The sequence below is a fragment of the Myotis daubentonii genome, chromosome 3 (assembly GCF_963259705.1).
Source record: "Myotis daubentonii chromosome 3, mMyoDau2.1, whole genome shotgun sequence".
NCBI lineage: Eukaryota > Metazoa > Chordata > Mammalia > Chiroptera > Vespertilionidae > Myotis > Myotis daubentonii.
The window spans coordinates 143,192,115-143,208,317 of NC_081842.1; the positions used below are offsets into that span (position 1 = coordinate 143,192,115).

The 16,203-nt window shown below is 40.0% G+C and overlaps 1 protein-coding gene across 5 annotated transcripts in view; it reads left to right on the forward strand.

Annotated features, from left to right (window-relative positions):
• The window catches only part of CDKAL1 (CDK5 regulatory subunit associated protein 1 like 1), a 684,969-nt gene that overhangs the window by 226,585 nt on the left and 442,181 nt on the right, over nucleotides 1-16,203 (forward strand). For all 5 annotated transcript variants that reach the window (XM_059688757.1, XM_059688759.1, XM_059688758.1 and 2 more), the window contains one exon: nucleotides 13,794-13,914. In XM_059688757.1, coding sequence (XP_059544740.1) covers nucleotides 13,794-13,914 — 121 coding nt within the window. The remainder of the gene's footprint in view (nucleotides 1-13,793; nucleotides 13,915-16,203) is intronic.

The window sequence follows — 16,203 nt, forward strand, 5'->3', positions numbered from 1 at the left end:
AAGTTACCTAAGAACTGTGCTTGTTGTGTTAATAGTATTGTGTCGAATGTATTGAGATTATACATATATATGTGTGTGTATATATATATGGGTACATATATATACACTCACATATATATGTATATATATATGTATATATATTCATGTATATAAAGTGTATCCTGCTTTCTCAGCCTCCCCATACTAGTGTCACCCCTCCATGAAGCCTTTCCTGATCTTTCCAGGAAAGCTGACCACCCCCTATGGTTTCCCGCTGTTCCTAGAAACATTAACCATACCATTCCGCCTGGGATACTTGTGCCCAGGTATTTCTTTACAAGTCTGTTTTCCTTGAGAGCTTAAGTTCCTTTTTAGGGCAACAGTGATATGGTGACTCAGGACAAAATCTTTTTTTCCCCCAGGGGATTATTTTGGAAATCTTTATGTGATAGCAAATATTGATAAAATTGTCTTTCATATACCATTTAAACTCATCTAGAGCTGTGTGAAGCTCTTGTTTGAGTTAGGCATATGCACTGACGTTACTGTATTGGGTTATGCTATCAAGTGTCATCTTCCTTGTTTTTATTAAACACTAGGGGCCCAGTGCATGAAATTCATGCACAAGTGCAGTCCCGAGGCCTGGCCAGCGACTGAAGTGCAAGCGTCTGGTGTGGAAGGGCAGGTCCCAGCTGACCTTTGGGTCCTGGGCAGCACCTGGACTCCCAGGCCCTCGCACACCCTCCTCCGCCTGAGTCATCGGGCCCCAGCCTGGCTCCCTCAGTGACTGGGAGCTTGGCAGCGGCCCCGCCCCCACTGCCACCACTGGTCGCCATTTGCAGGGCGATTTGGCCCTGCTTGCACCTGCCTTGACCTGGCATCGCTCGCCCACCTGCTCCACTATCCCACTGTGGTCCCGCTCTCTTCAGGGCCCATTGGGGCTGGCAGTGCCTCCATTGCCACCCACTATGTTATGCGCTGCCTCCTGGTGGTCAGCACACGTCATAGTGAGCAGTTGAACTCCTGGTCAAGGGGACAATTTGCATATTGGGCCTTTATTATATAGGATTTTTACAATGAATTTATTGTTGCCATTTGTACAGAAGGGCAATGGTAGCGCCTATGTAAGAGAGTGTGAATTTAAAGCCAACAAGGAAGCTCCAGATGCCCCCTTCCGAAACCTCCATTTCGGTTTGTGCTGCCTGCAGTGCAGATGTGTTCAGCTCACCATTGTGATGAGATGAAACACAGTAAGGACCGATTGGCATATTTTAAGGTCCACAGGTGGGACAACTCTCTAACTTTCTCTGCCTCCCATGTGAATAATGGCAGGAGGACACTTGAAATGTTCATTCCTGATTAAAAGTGGTAATTTGAGCTTCAGTTTTTAAAAGTTAAATGTGGCTTACAAGTTCCTTATGTCATGTATTTTAATGTTATTTTGTAGCAACTTGAATCTATTGCCAGGTGTGTTGTCTCTGCTTCCATCCCCTGGTGCAGTTATCCTTGGGAAGAGTGGTTTGAGACTGAGCAATGATTAAGTTCTTCATTGCTGCCATGGTTGCTTTACATACTGAAACCCGAAGCAGGCATGGCTGTATGTGTAAACACTAAAGCCTTGGAGCTGCTTAACAAATTTAGAGTTCAGGAATGCCTGTCCTAGCAAGACAGCCAGTGACCTGAGGAGTTCTCTTAAGGGTCTGTGCTAATGTGGAGTCATTGATGTGAGACTGCCTTGACCTTTGAGTGTTTTGATGTACACTTGGTATACATTGTGAAAAATAAATTGACACCAAATAAGTCTCTCACTGTCATAAAAAGTATATCTGCCTACAAAAGATTCAGTTAAAACATAAAATTAAATGCTTATGGTAATTTACCTCCAGAAAATTTCTGTATTATGGTAAGAAGACATGTGGATTATTTGTTATATGTAGCCTTTGTTTAATATGATGACCTTAAAATAATTGCCATTATTTGTTGTACCAGAAATGCTGTGCAAATGGAAGAAAAAGTTGCCCAAGAATGTTTATTCCAACAAACGTTTTCAAATGTGTATTTCAGCAAATGCTTTCAACTTTCTGTCTTCCAGAGTTCTGGATCACAGATAAGTTTTACATCATCATAATTATAATGTAGAACCTGTTTTTGTGCAGTAAGAGTTTTGCTATTAAATGATCCTTACACATCTAGGGACTTTGTATTATGACCCTATTTTAGCTTCCTGTACAACCCACCTGACTATTAGGTAAAGTGTTGGGTTCTTCATGCTTTGTTAAACTCCGGACGTGCTCGCTGATGGCGTCAGTACCTTTGTAGCCTCTGTTAACGCTTTGATTCATGCTTTGAATCTGTCTTTTGATGTTAATCCTCATTGGAGGATATTTTTTCCATTTATTTTTATTTTTTTAATTCTTTTTTTTTAAATCTTTATTGTTCAGATTATTACATTTGTTCCTCTTTTTTCCCCCCATAACTCCCCTCCTCCCAGTTCCCACCCCACCCTCCGCCCTCACTCCCCACCCACTGTTCTCATCCATAGGTGTATGATTTTTGTCCAGTCTCTTCCCGCATCTCCCACACCCCTTTTCCCCCCAAGAATAGTCAGTCCATTCCCTTTCTATGTCCCTGATTCTATTATAATCACCAGTTCATTCTGTTCATCAGATTATTTATTCACTTGATTCTGAGATTCACTTGTTGATAGATGCGTATTTGTTGTTCATAATTTGTATCTTTACCTTTTTCTTCTTCTCCCTCTTCTTAAAGGATACCTTTCAGCATTTCATATAATACTGGTTTGGCGGTGATGAACTCCTTTAGCTTTTCCTTATCTGTGAAGCTCTTTATCTGACCTTCCGTTCTGAATGATAGCTTTGCTGGATAAAGTAATCTTGGTTGTAGGTTCTTGGTATTCATCACTTTGAATATTTCTTGCCACTCTCTTCTGGCCTGCAAAGTTTCTGTTGAGAAATCAGCTGACAGTCTAATGGGTATTCCCTTGTAGGTAACTGAGTTTCTTTCTCTTGCTGCTTTTAAGATTCTCTCTTTGTCTTATGCTCTTGGCATTTTAATTATGATGTGTCTTGGTGTGGTCCTCTTTGGATTCCTTTTGTTTGGGGTTCTCTGTGCTTCCTTGAGTTGTAAGTTATTTCTTTCACCTGGTAGGGGAAGTTTTCTGTCATGATTTCTTCAAATAGGTTTTCAATATCTTGCTCTCTCTCATCTTCTGATACCCCTATAATTCGGATGTTGGTACGCTTGAAGCTGTCCCAGAGGCTCCTTACACTATCTTTGTATTTTCGGATTCTTTTTTCATTTTGCTTTTCCAGTTGGGTGTTTTTTGCTTCTTCGCATTTCAAATCTTTGACTTGATTCTTGCACTCCTCTGGTCTGCTGTTGGGAGTCTGTATAATATTCTTTATTTCAGTCAGTGTATGCTTAATTTCTAGTTGGTTCTTTATCACAACATCGAGGGTCTCATTAGATTTCGTGTACATCTCATTAAGTTTATCGGCAGTCTCTAGAAGACTCTTGAAAGACCTCAAAAGTGTGGTTTTGAATTCTATGTCCAGCAGCCTGCTTTCCTCCAGTTCTGTGCTTTGTGTCCTGTTTCTTTGTCTCGGCATTTTTTATGCTTCACTGTGTCGATAGAGTGGCTTTCTGTGCAAAGTGTCCCAATTATCTGACGTAGACACTCTTGGTGCACCCTCTTGTGGTCTTTGTGCGCAGTCTTGTTGTAGCTAAGCCTTGATTGTTGTAGGTAACACTGGGGGGGATTTGACCTCCAGGCCAACTGGCTGTGAGAATCAGCCGTGTCTGCAGTGGGAGAACTTCTGTCCTCTTGGGAGTTGCTAATCTAGCCTTTGCCTGAGGCTATCCCGCAAATGCCTCTGTGCAGGGCTTGGGTGGGGCGGGTCCCAGGGGATCAACAGGGTAGGTGAAGCGAGCAGTTATGGCTGCTCTCAGTCCCATCCCCAGAGGCTCTGCCTCTCAGTGTCCCAGCAACCGCTGCAAACCTCGGAGAGAAAGCTGCCCTCGAGTTCCGACCAATGCCAGACAGTCCCGCTTCTCCCGTTTGAGTCTGGGTCCCCAGAGACTTGCCCGGAACTTAAGCTCAGAGCCTGAGACTTCCTCCCGATTGAAACAGACAACCGCGCCCTCAGCCGCCAGTCCGCTCCGCGCGCACCTCCATACCTTAGTATTTCACTTCCGCACTGCTCCTCCTCTGAGTCTCGGTATGCTTTTCTCTTTCCTTCTAGTTGTGGAATTTCCCCTCAGCCAGCCTTTCTGTGGTTCTGGGTGATGTCCGTTCTGTCTTTTATTTTTTTTTATTTTTTATTTTTTTAAATATATTTTATTGATTTTTCACAGAGAGAAAGGGAGAGGGATAGAGAGTTAGAAACATCGATGAGAGAGAAACATCGATCAGCTGCCTCCTGCCTGCAACCAAGGTACATGCCCTTGACCGGAATCGAACCTGGGACCCTTCAGTCCGCAGGCTGACGCTCTATCCACTGAGCCAAACCGGTTCTGGCTCCGTTCCGTCTTTTAGTTGTATTTTTTAAGTGGTTGTGCGAGGCAGCAATCTCCGGTGTTTACCTATGCTGCCATCTTGGTTTCTCCTCCATTTATTTTTAAAGAGAGTGGAAGATGAGGGGAGAGTGAGAGAGATACATTGATTTGTTACATTGATTGGTTGCCTCCTGCACACAGCCCAGCTGGGGCTGGGGTTTGAACCTGCAACCCTCAGTGCATAGGCCGAAACTCTATCCATTGAGCATACCAGCCAGGACTGAATTCTATGTTTTTGGACAGTGATTCTTAACATTCTTTCTGTATTTTAATATCTTTTCTAGGTATCATTGTTGGGGGTAACATTTAAATTCTTAGTACTTGATGAAATCTTAGTAGCTAAAATTGGCACTTGAATTGTAATGATTTTGTGTTTTTGAGTCAATTCTAGTATTTCCCCTAACATTTTCCAACCTAGACTTGTGACAAAGCTGCTTCTAACATTGAGCCCAATTTCTCTATTTTACTTTGCTTTCTTCTTTTAAAATGAAAATATTTCAAAGCAGGCTCACATTTTAGTGTGAATTTTAGAGAATCCTTGCTTTCTTGACAGGTACCCACATATGAGGAATGATATTGAATGTCGTAGAGACAAACTTCTGACTACATTTTTGTTTTTCTTTGTAATTAAGTCATTAAAATACCTATGGAGGATATGTCAAGTAATAGCTCCAAGCATTTTTGTTGAAAAACAGATTTATTGAGCATTCCTTTCTGATATTCTTAAATGATACTATAATTGATGTGACTACATTTCTCAAGTGAGGTTATCTGCAGTGCATTGGCTCTTTTTTTCTTCTTGCTTGAATTTCTGCCAGTCTTCTGCCCTCTGCCCCCAGACCCCAACATCATGTTAGATTGATTTACTAGGAAGTTTTCCAGGAGGCAGACTAAGAGCTTAGGGTTCAGACAGGTCTTCTGAATGTGTCCTTATAGGATTGAGACTTTGTGAAGTGAAAGCAGTAGTAAGGGACCAAGAAACCTTGGCATGATGCTTTCTCTGGTGGTGATGGAAGTGGTTGGTCACATTTTAAAGAAACAATGAACGACCATTAAAATCAGGTGTGAGGAATGAAGTATTGAGGGAAAATCTTGCTGTTTATGGCGCCTTTAGAACAAAAAGCAATTAAAGGGGGGGGGGGGGGGAATAAACAATAGGCGTCCCAAGCTGCCGGCCCACTGCTGCCTCTGTGAAATTCTAAGGCTGATTTGTACAGTCCACTTTAGCTTTAGGAGCCGAGGGAGAACAGATTGGTGTGTGTGTAGAAACGTAATTAATAAATACATATTTTGTAGGTGGGTTTATTTCTGTCAGTTAACATGTGTGCTTGTGTTTCAGGGTTGGTTCTTTTCTGTTTTTGAATGTCCATTTTCATTGGCTTCTTGACTTGCTGACTGACTGGGCTCTCTATGTGGATGGGATGTTTTCCCCTCAGCTCTAATGATATGCAGTACAGTTAGCACTGTGGGGCTTGGAAAAGATTTTTTGCTCTTGAACATTCAAAACACATTGAATATTGATTCAACTAGTATAGCAATTACTGTACAAAACATGACTATTTTTTCCACACAGGTTATTCATTATTATGAATTCACAATATGCATTTAATAGTGAATCATATAAAAAACTAGCTTTTGGTTCAAACTTTGTAATATGTAATTGTTTTAACTAATGAAATCGTTTACTAACATTCTTCAGTGGATTAGATCAAATGTAAAACCCAGCTCGGAAGCAGTTTTTTTTGTAGCTGATTTATAAATAAGTGCTGAAAGCCTCAGGCTTAAAATTGAATTTGTTTTAACAGGGCTGAATTTTTTGTGGCACTTGTAAGTAACAACTTAGAGAGATGTTTATTAAAGATGGTTAATAAACCCACTGAGACATACTTGACTATTATTTAGAGGAAATGAAATGTGAATTTACATTTAAAAAGGAAAAGATAAAAGATATCAGAAATATAACGTTTGAGTATGCCTCATTCTTTACAATAGGCAATCTTCTTTTTCATCCTAGTATTAAAATTGCATATCTCTGTTTTAATCACTGCATCTTTATCACTGTCTCTTTGGTGGTGTCATTTTATTATCAGTTGATCTGGTCACACTGAGCATCTTTCTTCCCATCTGTTCTACTAATGCTTCCTCCTTTAATTTCTCGTTATGTGGAGTGAAATGATGTAAAAACTGATGTTTTCACTCTCTTTTTCTTTCAAACTCTGTTGTTGTGGTTTCTTTTTTTCCTTCCTTTCTCTTCAATCTACGCAAAAGGTGATGAAATTCATAGTAGCCACACAATAAATCAGTATTCATCGAGGAGCCATTCTTTTTTATCACAGCGCCAGGCATCAGTGCTAACCAGAAGGGACCAAACAAAGAGACAGTCTGCAAGTGCAACTGTGGTCCCTGCCTCACGGTCCCTCCATAAACACACCATGTTCACTTCAGCTAGTTTCCCCTCCTCAATCCTTAGTTCCTCTCCTTGGCTTCCCAACATGCCTTCTTGGAGACGTCTTTTTCAGTTTATTCTTTATTTTGTCAAATTCAAGTTTGTTTTAGATAGTAACAATATTTCTAACTGCGCATATAATAGGTAATGATTTTCAGTATATATGTGTTTTTCTGTGGTCTATAGAGTTATCGAGTTAATTTGAAACAGGAATTCTGTTTGAAAAAGAATTTTTATTTATATATTTATTAAACTTATTGGGGTAACATTGGTTAATAACATAATTTTTTAGATATAACAAGAAAAGTTTTATTTTGCTAGTCTATTTTTAAAAAAAGATAATTGTTCTGTGTCTGTGGTTGCTTCAGTTCCTTTCCTTTCATTGTTGGATAGATATAATGAGTGACTTTTATGTTCTTACCTACTTTGTACTATATTTTCAAATTTTTAAAAAACACACAGTCTTGTTAGGTCTGCCACTCTTTAATGAATCATTGGATTGGAAAATAATTCATTATATCATCAGGCAGAGATATGTTCCTTTATTTGCATGTAGATAGTGAAGATGAATTATTTATCAAATGTTATTAGTGCAGGCTGTGTAATACTGGTCACAGCAGGATATAATGAAACTTGTCTCACGCTCGTATGAAAATAGCATGCCTTTGCATAGTCATTATTGAACTTTTGGCATTTCTCAGAGAACTATTATGTTATCAGTGCCAATCTTGCTCACCTCTTCATTAACTGGACTTCTGATTGAAGAGTTCAACTTATCTTGAAAATCTGTGAAATCTGGTATGCCAAATGCTTGCTTGACTGTAGCTATGTTTCTACATCAGAGCAAGAATTTTCAGATTGAATGAAGGCTGTAATGTTTCTTATTAAAGTGAGTAGAGCAAAAAAGGCTATGACTGATGGTTTTATTACTTCTGGTCATGAAAAGCTGTGTATATAAGAGATGTTTAAGCACTATATCTTTCTGAAATGAGGAGTGAAGAAAGATGCATATAATTGCTTAGTATCTTATATCTGTAGTAATTACATATTTAAAGTTATTTTAAATATTTGCTTTTAAAAAGGTGGCTTTGATTTGCTGTGGCATGATTGTGTGGAGGTCAACGCATCTCTTCACAGGTAGTGATCAAGCTGGATAAATGGTTAAAACGAACCATTTCAGCCTTAGCTAGTTTGGCTCAGTGGATAGTGTCGGCCCGAGGACTGAAGGGTCCCAAGTTCGATTCTGGTCAAGGGAATGTGTCTTGGTTGCAGGCTTGATCCTTGGCCCTAGTTCGGGTGCATGTGGTCCAGGCGGATGCCAGAGGCAACCAATCAATGTGTCTCACATCGATGTTTCTCTCTCTTTCTGTCTCTCCCTCTCCCTTCCACTTTCTCTAGAAATCAATGGAAAAATATCCTTGGGTGAGGATTAACAAAAACCAAACCAAAACAAAAAACACCATTTCAGCACTTTGGAAATCAACCGAAAGTATTCAGCAAACTGAGAAGTGTTTATTCGTGAAAACCCCTGAACTTTGAGTAAGAACAGTGTGAGCTTGTGGTGTTTATTCCTTGGGCTTCTTGCATTTTCCTTCCTTACTTTACTCAGCCCTGTGGGCAAGAATGTTTAACAGGGCAGAGCAGGCTATGAAAACCAACAGCTTTACTGCTGCTCTCAAGACATCTGGAGAACGGTCAAAGTGGAGATTTTGATGGCAAGTGACTGATGGTCGTGTTTCTAACCCACTGATATTGTGGGCCTGTTTGGCACAGAGTGGACAAGTGGACTAGCCAGGGGTTTAACAGGATCTTGTAGGAGATGAGACAGTGATGGAAATCTTGATAGAAATCTTTACAGACTGTAAGCTGACTGGAGGTTGTGCACATGCACAGCAGAGATTTGAGTGTGCCCACCCCACCCACACTTACCTGCCTCTGCAGCCTGCGTGCACATCAGAGGAGATGGAAGAGGACCCAGGAAAGCCCAAGAGAAAGTAAAAGTTGGGGCAGACTTGGAAATGACCCTAGCTCTGAATGCCCTTGCCAGCTCATACAGAGACCCATCAGTAGATAGGAAAATCTCACTGGTTCATGGTGTTGGAACAAATGTGTGACCAGTCTTACTCAGCAAACAGCTATGCAGATACAGAATTGACCACTGGGAAGTCATGCTTGGGGGAAAAACCAAACCTAATAAAATTAAGAAGGGACATTAACCGTCATTCAGATTGTGGAGAGATAGGCTTCATAGATCTAGTCCAGTTAAGTACTAAACAAAAACAACCTTCGGGGTAGGTGGGGAAATCTGAATTGAGTTGCTACAATATATTAACTGAAATCTCCACTGTTCAACAAAGTGTTATAATACAGCCAAAGAAACAAAGTATAACTATTTTGAGAGAAAAAAATTCAGTCAGTACCAATTGTCTTTGACCAAAATTGTTGGATTTAGCACTAAGTGTAACCATGCTAAGTCATTTAAGGAAAGGGTGTTGACAGTGACTTGAATACAGAATGACAAAAAGGTAGAAATTATAAAAAGAAATCTAGAGTTAAAAAGTACATAACTGAAATGAAACCATCATTAAAGGGGCTCAATTGCAGATTTGGGGTGGCACAAGAAAGCAATAAATTTGAGGATAGACCCGGACAAAATTAACCATCTGAAAAACAGAAGAACATGAACAGGACAACCTGTGGGACAACCTGTAGCACAACAACAAGTGTATTATGGAAGTCACAGAAGGAGAGGACACAGGAAAAAGAAAAAAGAATACTGGATGAAAACTTCCCAAACTTTATGAAAAACATTATGGATCCAAAAAGCTACGTGAATTGCATGTAGGAAAATCACAGAGATCCACACCTAGACACATCATACTCATACTATTGAAAGATGGAGAATATTTTGGAAGCATAAGAAAACAGTGACATTTTATATACAGCCGAACAACAGTAAGATTAATGATTGGCTTCTCATCAGACCTAAGAGAGGTCAAAGGCGGTGGAACTTTTTGTGCTCATAGGAAAAAAACCCTGCCAACTAATAATTCTACATCCAGCAAAGGTATCCTTCACAAATGAAGGGAAATGAAAACATTTCCATATAAATAATTTGTAACTATAAAATTTCTTCAGGCAGAAAGGAGGTGGTACCAAGTGATAACTAGAATTCTCAGGAGGAAATGAAGAGTGCTAGAAATGGTAAATATGTGGGTAAATATAAGTAAAGTATTTTACAAATAGATATTTTCTGTTTAAAAACATACAGTTTTTAGCAGTATATTTATACAGTTTTTAGAAGTATATTTTTGGATTTACACAACTATGTATTTATATGTGTGACAACATATAACACAAAGGAAGAGGAGGGAAAAGAAATGGCTCTTGGACAATTGAACATCCATATGGAAAAAATGAACTTAGATCTTTACTATACACAAAAAGTAACAAAGATGATCCTAGACCTAAACATAAGAGTGAAAACAGTAAAACTTCTATTAGAAAATGTAGGAGAAATTTTTGTGCCCTTAGGCTAGGCAAAGAATTCTTAGGTGTAAGAGCAAAAGCATGAGCTATGAAAGATAAAATTTATAAAGTGAACTTCATTGAATTGAAAAACATTTACTTTTCAGAAGGTATAATCATGAATGTGAAACTATAAGCTGTAAACTTAGAGAAAAATAAAATCATATATATAAGTTCTTATAAGCCAAATATAAAAATAATTCTTACAACTCAGTAATAAGACAGATACTCCAATTAAAATTTTGGCAAAATACTGGAGTAGACATTTTTATTAGTGAGGAACAGAACCAATAGTGTGTGTGTGTATTTATAAAGAGATGTATTATAAGGAATTGGCTTGCAATTATGGAGGCTGAGAATTTCCCAAGATCTGAAGTGAGCAAGCTGAAAACTCAGGAGAGCTGGAGTATGGTTTTAGTCCAAATTGAAAGGCCCGAGAATCAAGAGAGCTGATGGGGTCTGCAACTGGGCAGCCATGAGAAATAAGAGGAGTTGTTATTTCAGTCTGAGTCTGAAGGCTGACAGAGACCAATGACCCAGCTCTATAGTCAGGAGGAGGAGTTCCCTCCTATTCAGCACTTTTGTTCTGTCTGGGTCTTCGACTGGTGGGGTAAGGCTCATCAGCATTGGGGAGAGCAATTTGCTTTACTTAGTCTGCTGATTCAAATGTCAATCTCATCCAGAAACATCATCATAGATGCATTTCAAGTAATATTTGGCTAAATGCCTGGGCATCCTGTGGCCCTTTCAAGTTGACACATAAATTAATTAGTACAACATTTTACCAAAAGGACATACAGTTGGCTAATAATCACATGAAAAGGTACTCAACATCATAATTAATTATAGAAATACATAGTAATTCAAACCACAATAATATACCACTACATGACCGCAAGGATGGTTGTTGCCAAAAAAATTACATTATGAGAAACCTGCCTACATTGCTGGTGGGATATAAAGTGGTATCACCACTTTATAAAACAGGTTTTTTCTTATAAAGTTAAACATAAATTTACCACATGACCCAGCAATTCCACTTGTAGGAATATATCCAAGAGAAATGAATACATATATCCTCATGAAGCCTTGTATGCAAATGTTCATAGAAAGATTATTATAATAGGTATTAATTGGAAACAATCAAATGTCATCAGCTGGTCAGCAGATTAATAAAGTGTGGTATATTTGGTATGGGCACAGGGATAGACCGTAAATAAGCTTGAGGGAATTTGGGGGCAATAGACATGTTCTAAAACTGTTCTTGTGGTGATTGTATGACTGTATATGTTTATTTATAACTAGGGGCCTGGTGCACAGATTCGTGCACAGGTGGGGCCCCTCAGCCTGGCCTGCCCCCTCTAGCAATCTGGGACCCCTTGGGGGGATGTTGGATTGCTGGTTTCAGCCCGATCCCCTCAGGCCAGCCCGGCTTGTGGCTGAACAAGCTCCCTGACCACCAGGGGGCAGCTCCTGCATTGAGCATCTGCTCCTAGGTGGTCAGTGTTCATCATAGTGACAGGTCAACGGGTCTTTCAGTTCTAACGGTTGCTTAGGCTTTTATATATAGACTACAGGCCCGTTGCAGGAAGATTCCTGCAATAATAGGGCTTCCTCAGGCCTATTCCTTCAAGAATAGGGCTTCCTGAGACCGGAGAGAAACAGAGAAGGGAGCGAAGCCCACCGAGGCGGGCTTCACTCCTTTCTCCGCTGCCTAGCTCCCTCCCGTTGCCACTTAGCCCTCGGCTCCCTCCCTCCTCTGCCACCTGGGCTCTCTCCCTTCTCTGCTGCTTTGCTCCCTCACCAGGTCACGGATCCAAGGCCTGGGTCCCGCGGGCAGTGTCTCGTTCTACAGGCCCTGCCTTGCCGGGTCAGGGGTCCGGAGCCCGGGGCCCGCGGGCAGCGTTCCTTGCGTGCTGCTGGCCCCGCCTCGCCAGTACGGCTTGGGGCGGGGTCCCGTGGGCAGTGTCACTGCTGGCACAGCCCGCTGTATGCAAATTAGCCGCCATCTTTGTTGGCGGTTAATTTGCATAACGTCCTGATTAGCCAATGGGAGGCGTAGCGAAGGTATGGTCAATTACCATGTTTGATTATTATTAGATAGGACTAGAGGCCTGGTACACAAAATTCATGAACGGGGGGAGGGAGGGCGAGCTCCTCAGCCTGGCCTGCACCCTCTCGCCATCCAGGACCACTGACTGGCTCCTAACCGCTTGCCTGCCTGATTACCCCTAACCACTCTGCCTGCCTGCCTCATCTCCCCTAAACACTGCCTGCCTGCCTCATCGCCCCTACCTCTCTGCCTGCCTTCCTGATTGCCCCTAACCACTCACCTGCCTGCCTGATCACCCCTAACTGCTTGCCTGCCTGATCGCCTCTAACCGCCTCTGCCTCGGCCCCTACTGCCACAGCTTCGTCCTGGAAGGATGTCTGGAAGGACGTCTGGAAGGTTGTTAGGCTGTCCAGTCTTATTAGCATATTATGCTTTTATTATTATAGATAACTGAATTGTTTATTTACAGTGGTTAAATTTTATAGGATGTATCTTATAAAAATAATATGTATGTATATAATGAGCAAATGACAATTCAAACACAAAATAATTAGGGAATCTGAGGGGATGGAATTCTTTGTACTATTTCCTCTTGTACAACTTATAATCAATTCAAAGTTCAAAATTATTGAAATTTTAATGGTTTTAGAAATGGTCTCATTTTCTTTTGTATTTTTTTTTAAAAAATGTTAAAAGACATTTGTTTTAAAAAACTCAGTTCTAAAGTGGGTTTTTTAAAAAAATCAGTTTGTTTATTCTTTACTTCTTTGATTTGCTAATTGCTTTGACCAGATAATCTGCATTTGCTTTCTCTCCCCACTTCCTACCCCCACACAGTGCAAACTTGGCCAGCAGGCCTAGTGTTCAAGTGAACACTTCCTGCTTCATATAAGTATTTGGTCTATGCGAGTGAGCATTCATACCTGTGGAAAGACATTCTGAAGATATTTCTGTTTCCCTCATCTGTGCAGTAAAATGTGCCAATATTATAAGCAAAGCACTTTCCACTGTAGGACATGAGCACAGCTGTTTTTCCCTTTGGCAGTATTTCTTAGGTTCAATGATCACATCTCTAGGTTTTCTTTCTTTCTTTTTTTTTTTTCTCACAAAAGAAAAAGTTAAATGAAAATCTTAACACATTTGTTGAGAGCAGTAAATTAAAGTGAAATTGTGTGACTCATGCTAATGCAGGTCTGTGTGCTTTATTTGAAGGTCACTCTGTGAGACTGCTGGGTCAGAAGAAGGATAATGGGAAACGGTTGGGGGGAGCACCATTGGATTTGCCGAAGATTAGAAAGAATCCACTGATAGAAATCATTTCCATCAATACTGGGTAAGCTGCTTTCCAACTTCCTCATAAAATATTCAATATATTTCATGAATTCAGGTGTGATTTTTTTCTTGGACATGCGATATAGAAAAGTATTTGTACATTTTCATGAGAAAGGAAAATGAAAAAGCTGTGAAGCACGTGATTGTAGTGCCCTCTACAATGCTCCCTGTATGAAAGTTACACTTACATTTGCAGCAAGGTTTTATACCTTTGATTAATATTATTCTAACTTCTCGTTTTTGGTAATAAACATGGATTAGGATTTCATTTTACAGCTATGCCTTTGGTTAAAATCTTTTTAAAGAGAGCATTTTATTGTGGAGAATGGTTAACATGCTCATCATTGTGGACTGTTTTGTCTGTAGGGTTATAGTAAATATTACCCAAGGTACTAAGCATGCTTTGATTATTAACTATCTGAAATACATATTTGAAATATGTTACTCTTAGAGTTCTGGAGGTCAGAAGTCTAACACACGTCTTACTCTGCTAAAGCCAAGGTTCTCCGGGAGAAATCCGTTTACTTGCTTTGTTCAGCATCTACAGGCCATGCACATTTTTTGCTTAGGGTCTCCTCCGTCCATCTTCAAAGCCAGCGCATTGTATTTCTTTGTATCTTCCATAGTCACATTCCCTCTGATTCTGACTCTCCCACTTTTAAGTGATTATATTGTGATTCATTGGGGACCCCTGAATAATACAGGATACTCTCCCTATTTTAATGTCAGTTGATTTGCAACCTTAATCTCTTTTAGCCTGTGAGGCTCCAAGGGTTAGGGTAGTATGAAAGAAAATTGTAGGTCGGGAAAAGAATCAGCAAAGGCATAGGAGTGGACCATATAATTGTTTATGAAGTAGATAATTTTGTTCAGTTTGTCTGGAGTTTTCAGAGTGTGTAAGGAAAAGAGTGATAAATTACCTTTTGTGTGAAGAATCTAATTACACTTAATTGAGTGATAAAGGAAAGGGGAGCCCCTGAAGTCTGGCGCAGTGGTGAGAATAATCATAGCCAGGCGTTAGGGAGGGTACTCTGGGACAAGGTTGTAATGGAGATTGGGGCTGGGAGATTGCTGGATACATAGAGAGCACTTAGGAGGCCCTTAGTGCCCCAGTCAGGAGGGAGTGAGAGCCTGAGTGGTGGTTGTGGGAATGGAAAGCAAGAATAGCATCAAGTTTTTGGAATGATTTAGAACATGGGGCTTTGTGCCCTAACCAGGTGGCTCAGTTGGTTGGAGCATCCTCCTGGACACCAAAAGGTTGCGGGTTTGATCCCCAGTCCCCCGTTGGGGCATGGACAGGAGGCACCGGATCCATGTTTCTCTCTCAGTGAGTACGTGTGGTTATTTACATAGAGAAGTACCAACCAAGTGCTGTGGTCAGGACAGCAGGGAGGCAACACATACACAAAAGAGGTGAGCTGAGGCTGAAAAAAGCTCACTTTTATCAGGGTGTCCCATGTATGTAATTGCTAATTTTTCTGGTACTGAGACTGGAGTGTGGAGACAGAAGGTAATGTAGGGGACACACAGTAAAAAAATCAGATATTGGGCCATAAAGAAAATCTGTGCTTTATTATGCCTTCTCTATCACTATTAAAGTCATCATTTTTGACAATACCTTGACAGTTTTTTGTTCTTCCAAACCAAGAGTTGAGTGCTGCTTAGCAGTTCTGATATAAGTTATGTCATTTTTTAGATGCTACTATCATATTATGTCCAGTTTGAAGGGTAATCCTCCCCTGGGCTAAACACATTTTAGAAAATAGTGTTTAACACTGTAATACTTTATCAATACTTTTTCTTTTAAAATTTATCTTGCCTTGTTATTTTCTGTCTGTCAGACATAAAATAATGGTTTTGGGGGACCTTTAAGGGGAATCTAATTTTCTTTGAGATTATGTACCTAAAGCGTACTATCATTTTTACATTTACCCCGGCCCCCTAATAATATCTTATTAGCTCTTGGAAAACAAACTAACTTATTTGTTTTCACTTTCTTTCTGTAATGTCCAGAATTTGTCAGTCCCTATTCTAGTGCTAGATACATAGGTGCTTTCTAAATATTTGAATGAATGAATGAATGAATGAATGAATGAACAAATGAACAAAGAAGAATGCAAATTTATTTTCATCAGTGTTTTTAGAGGAATATAATTATTACTAATAGCTTTTTGTTATCTTTCTGGTTCTAATGATTAAATATGAAATAGTTATAACTATATATAATCATAATGCATGTGAAAATATAATTATTATGTGCTTACCATATTACCAGACATTGTGTTAGATA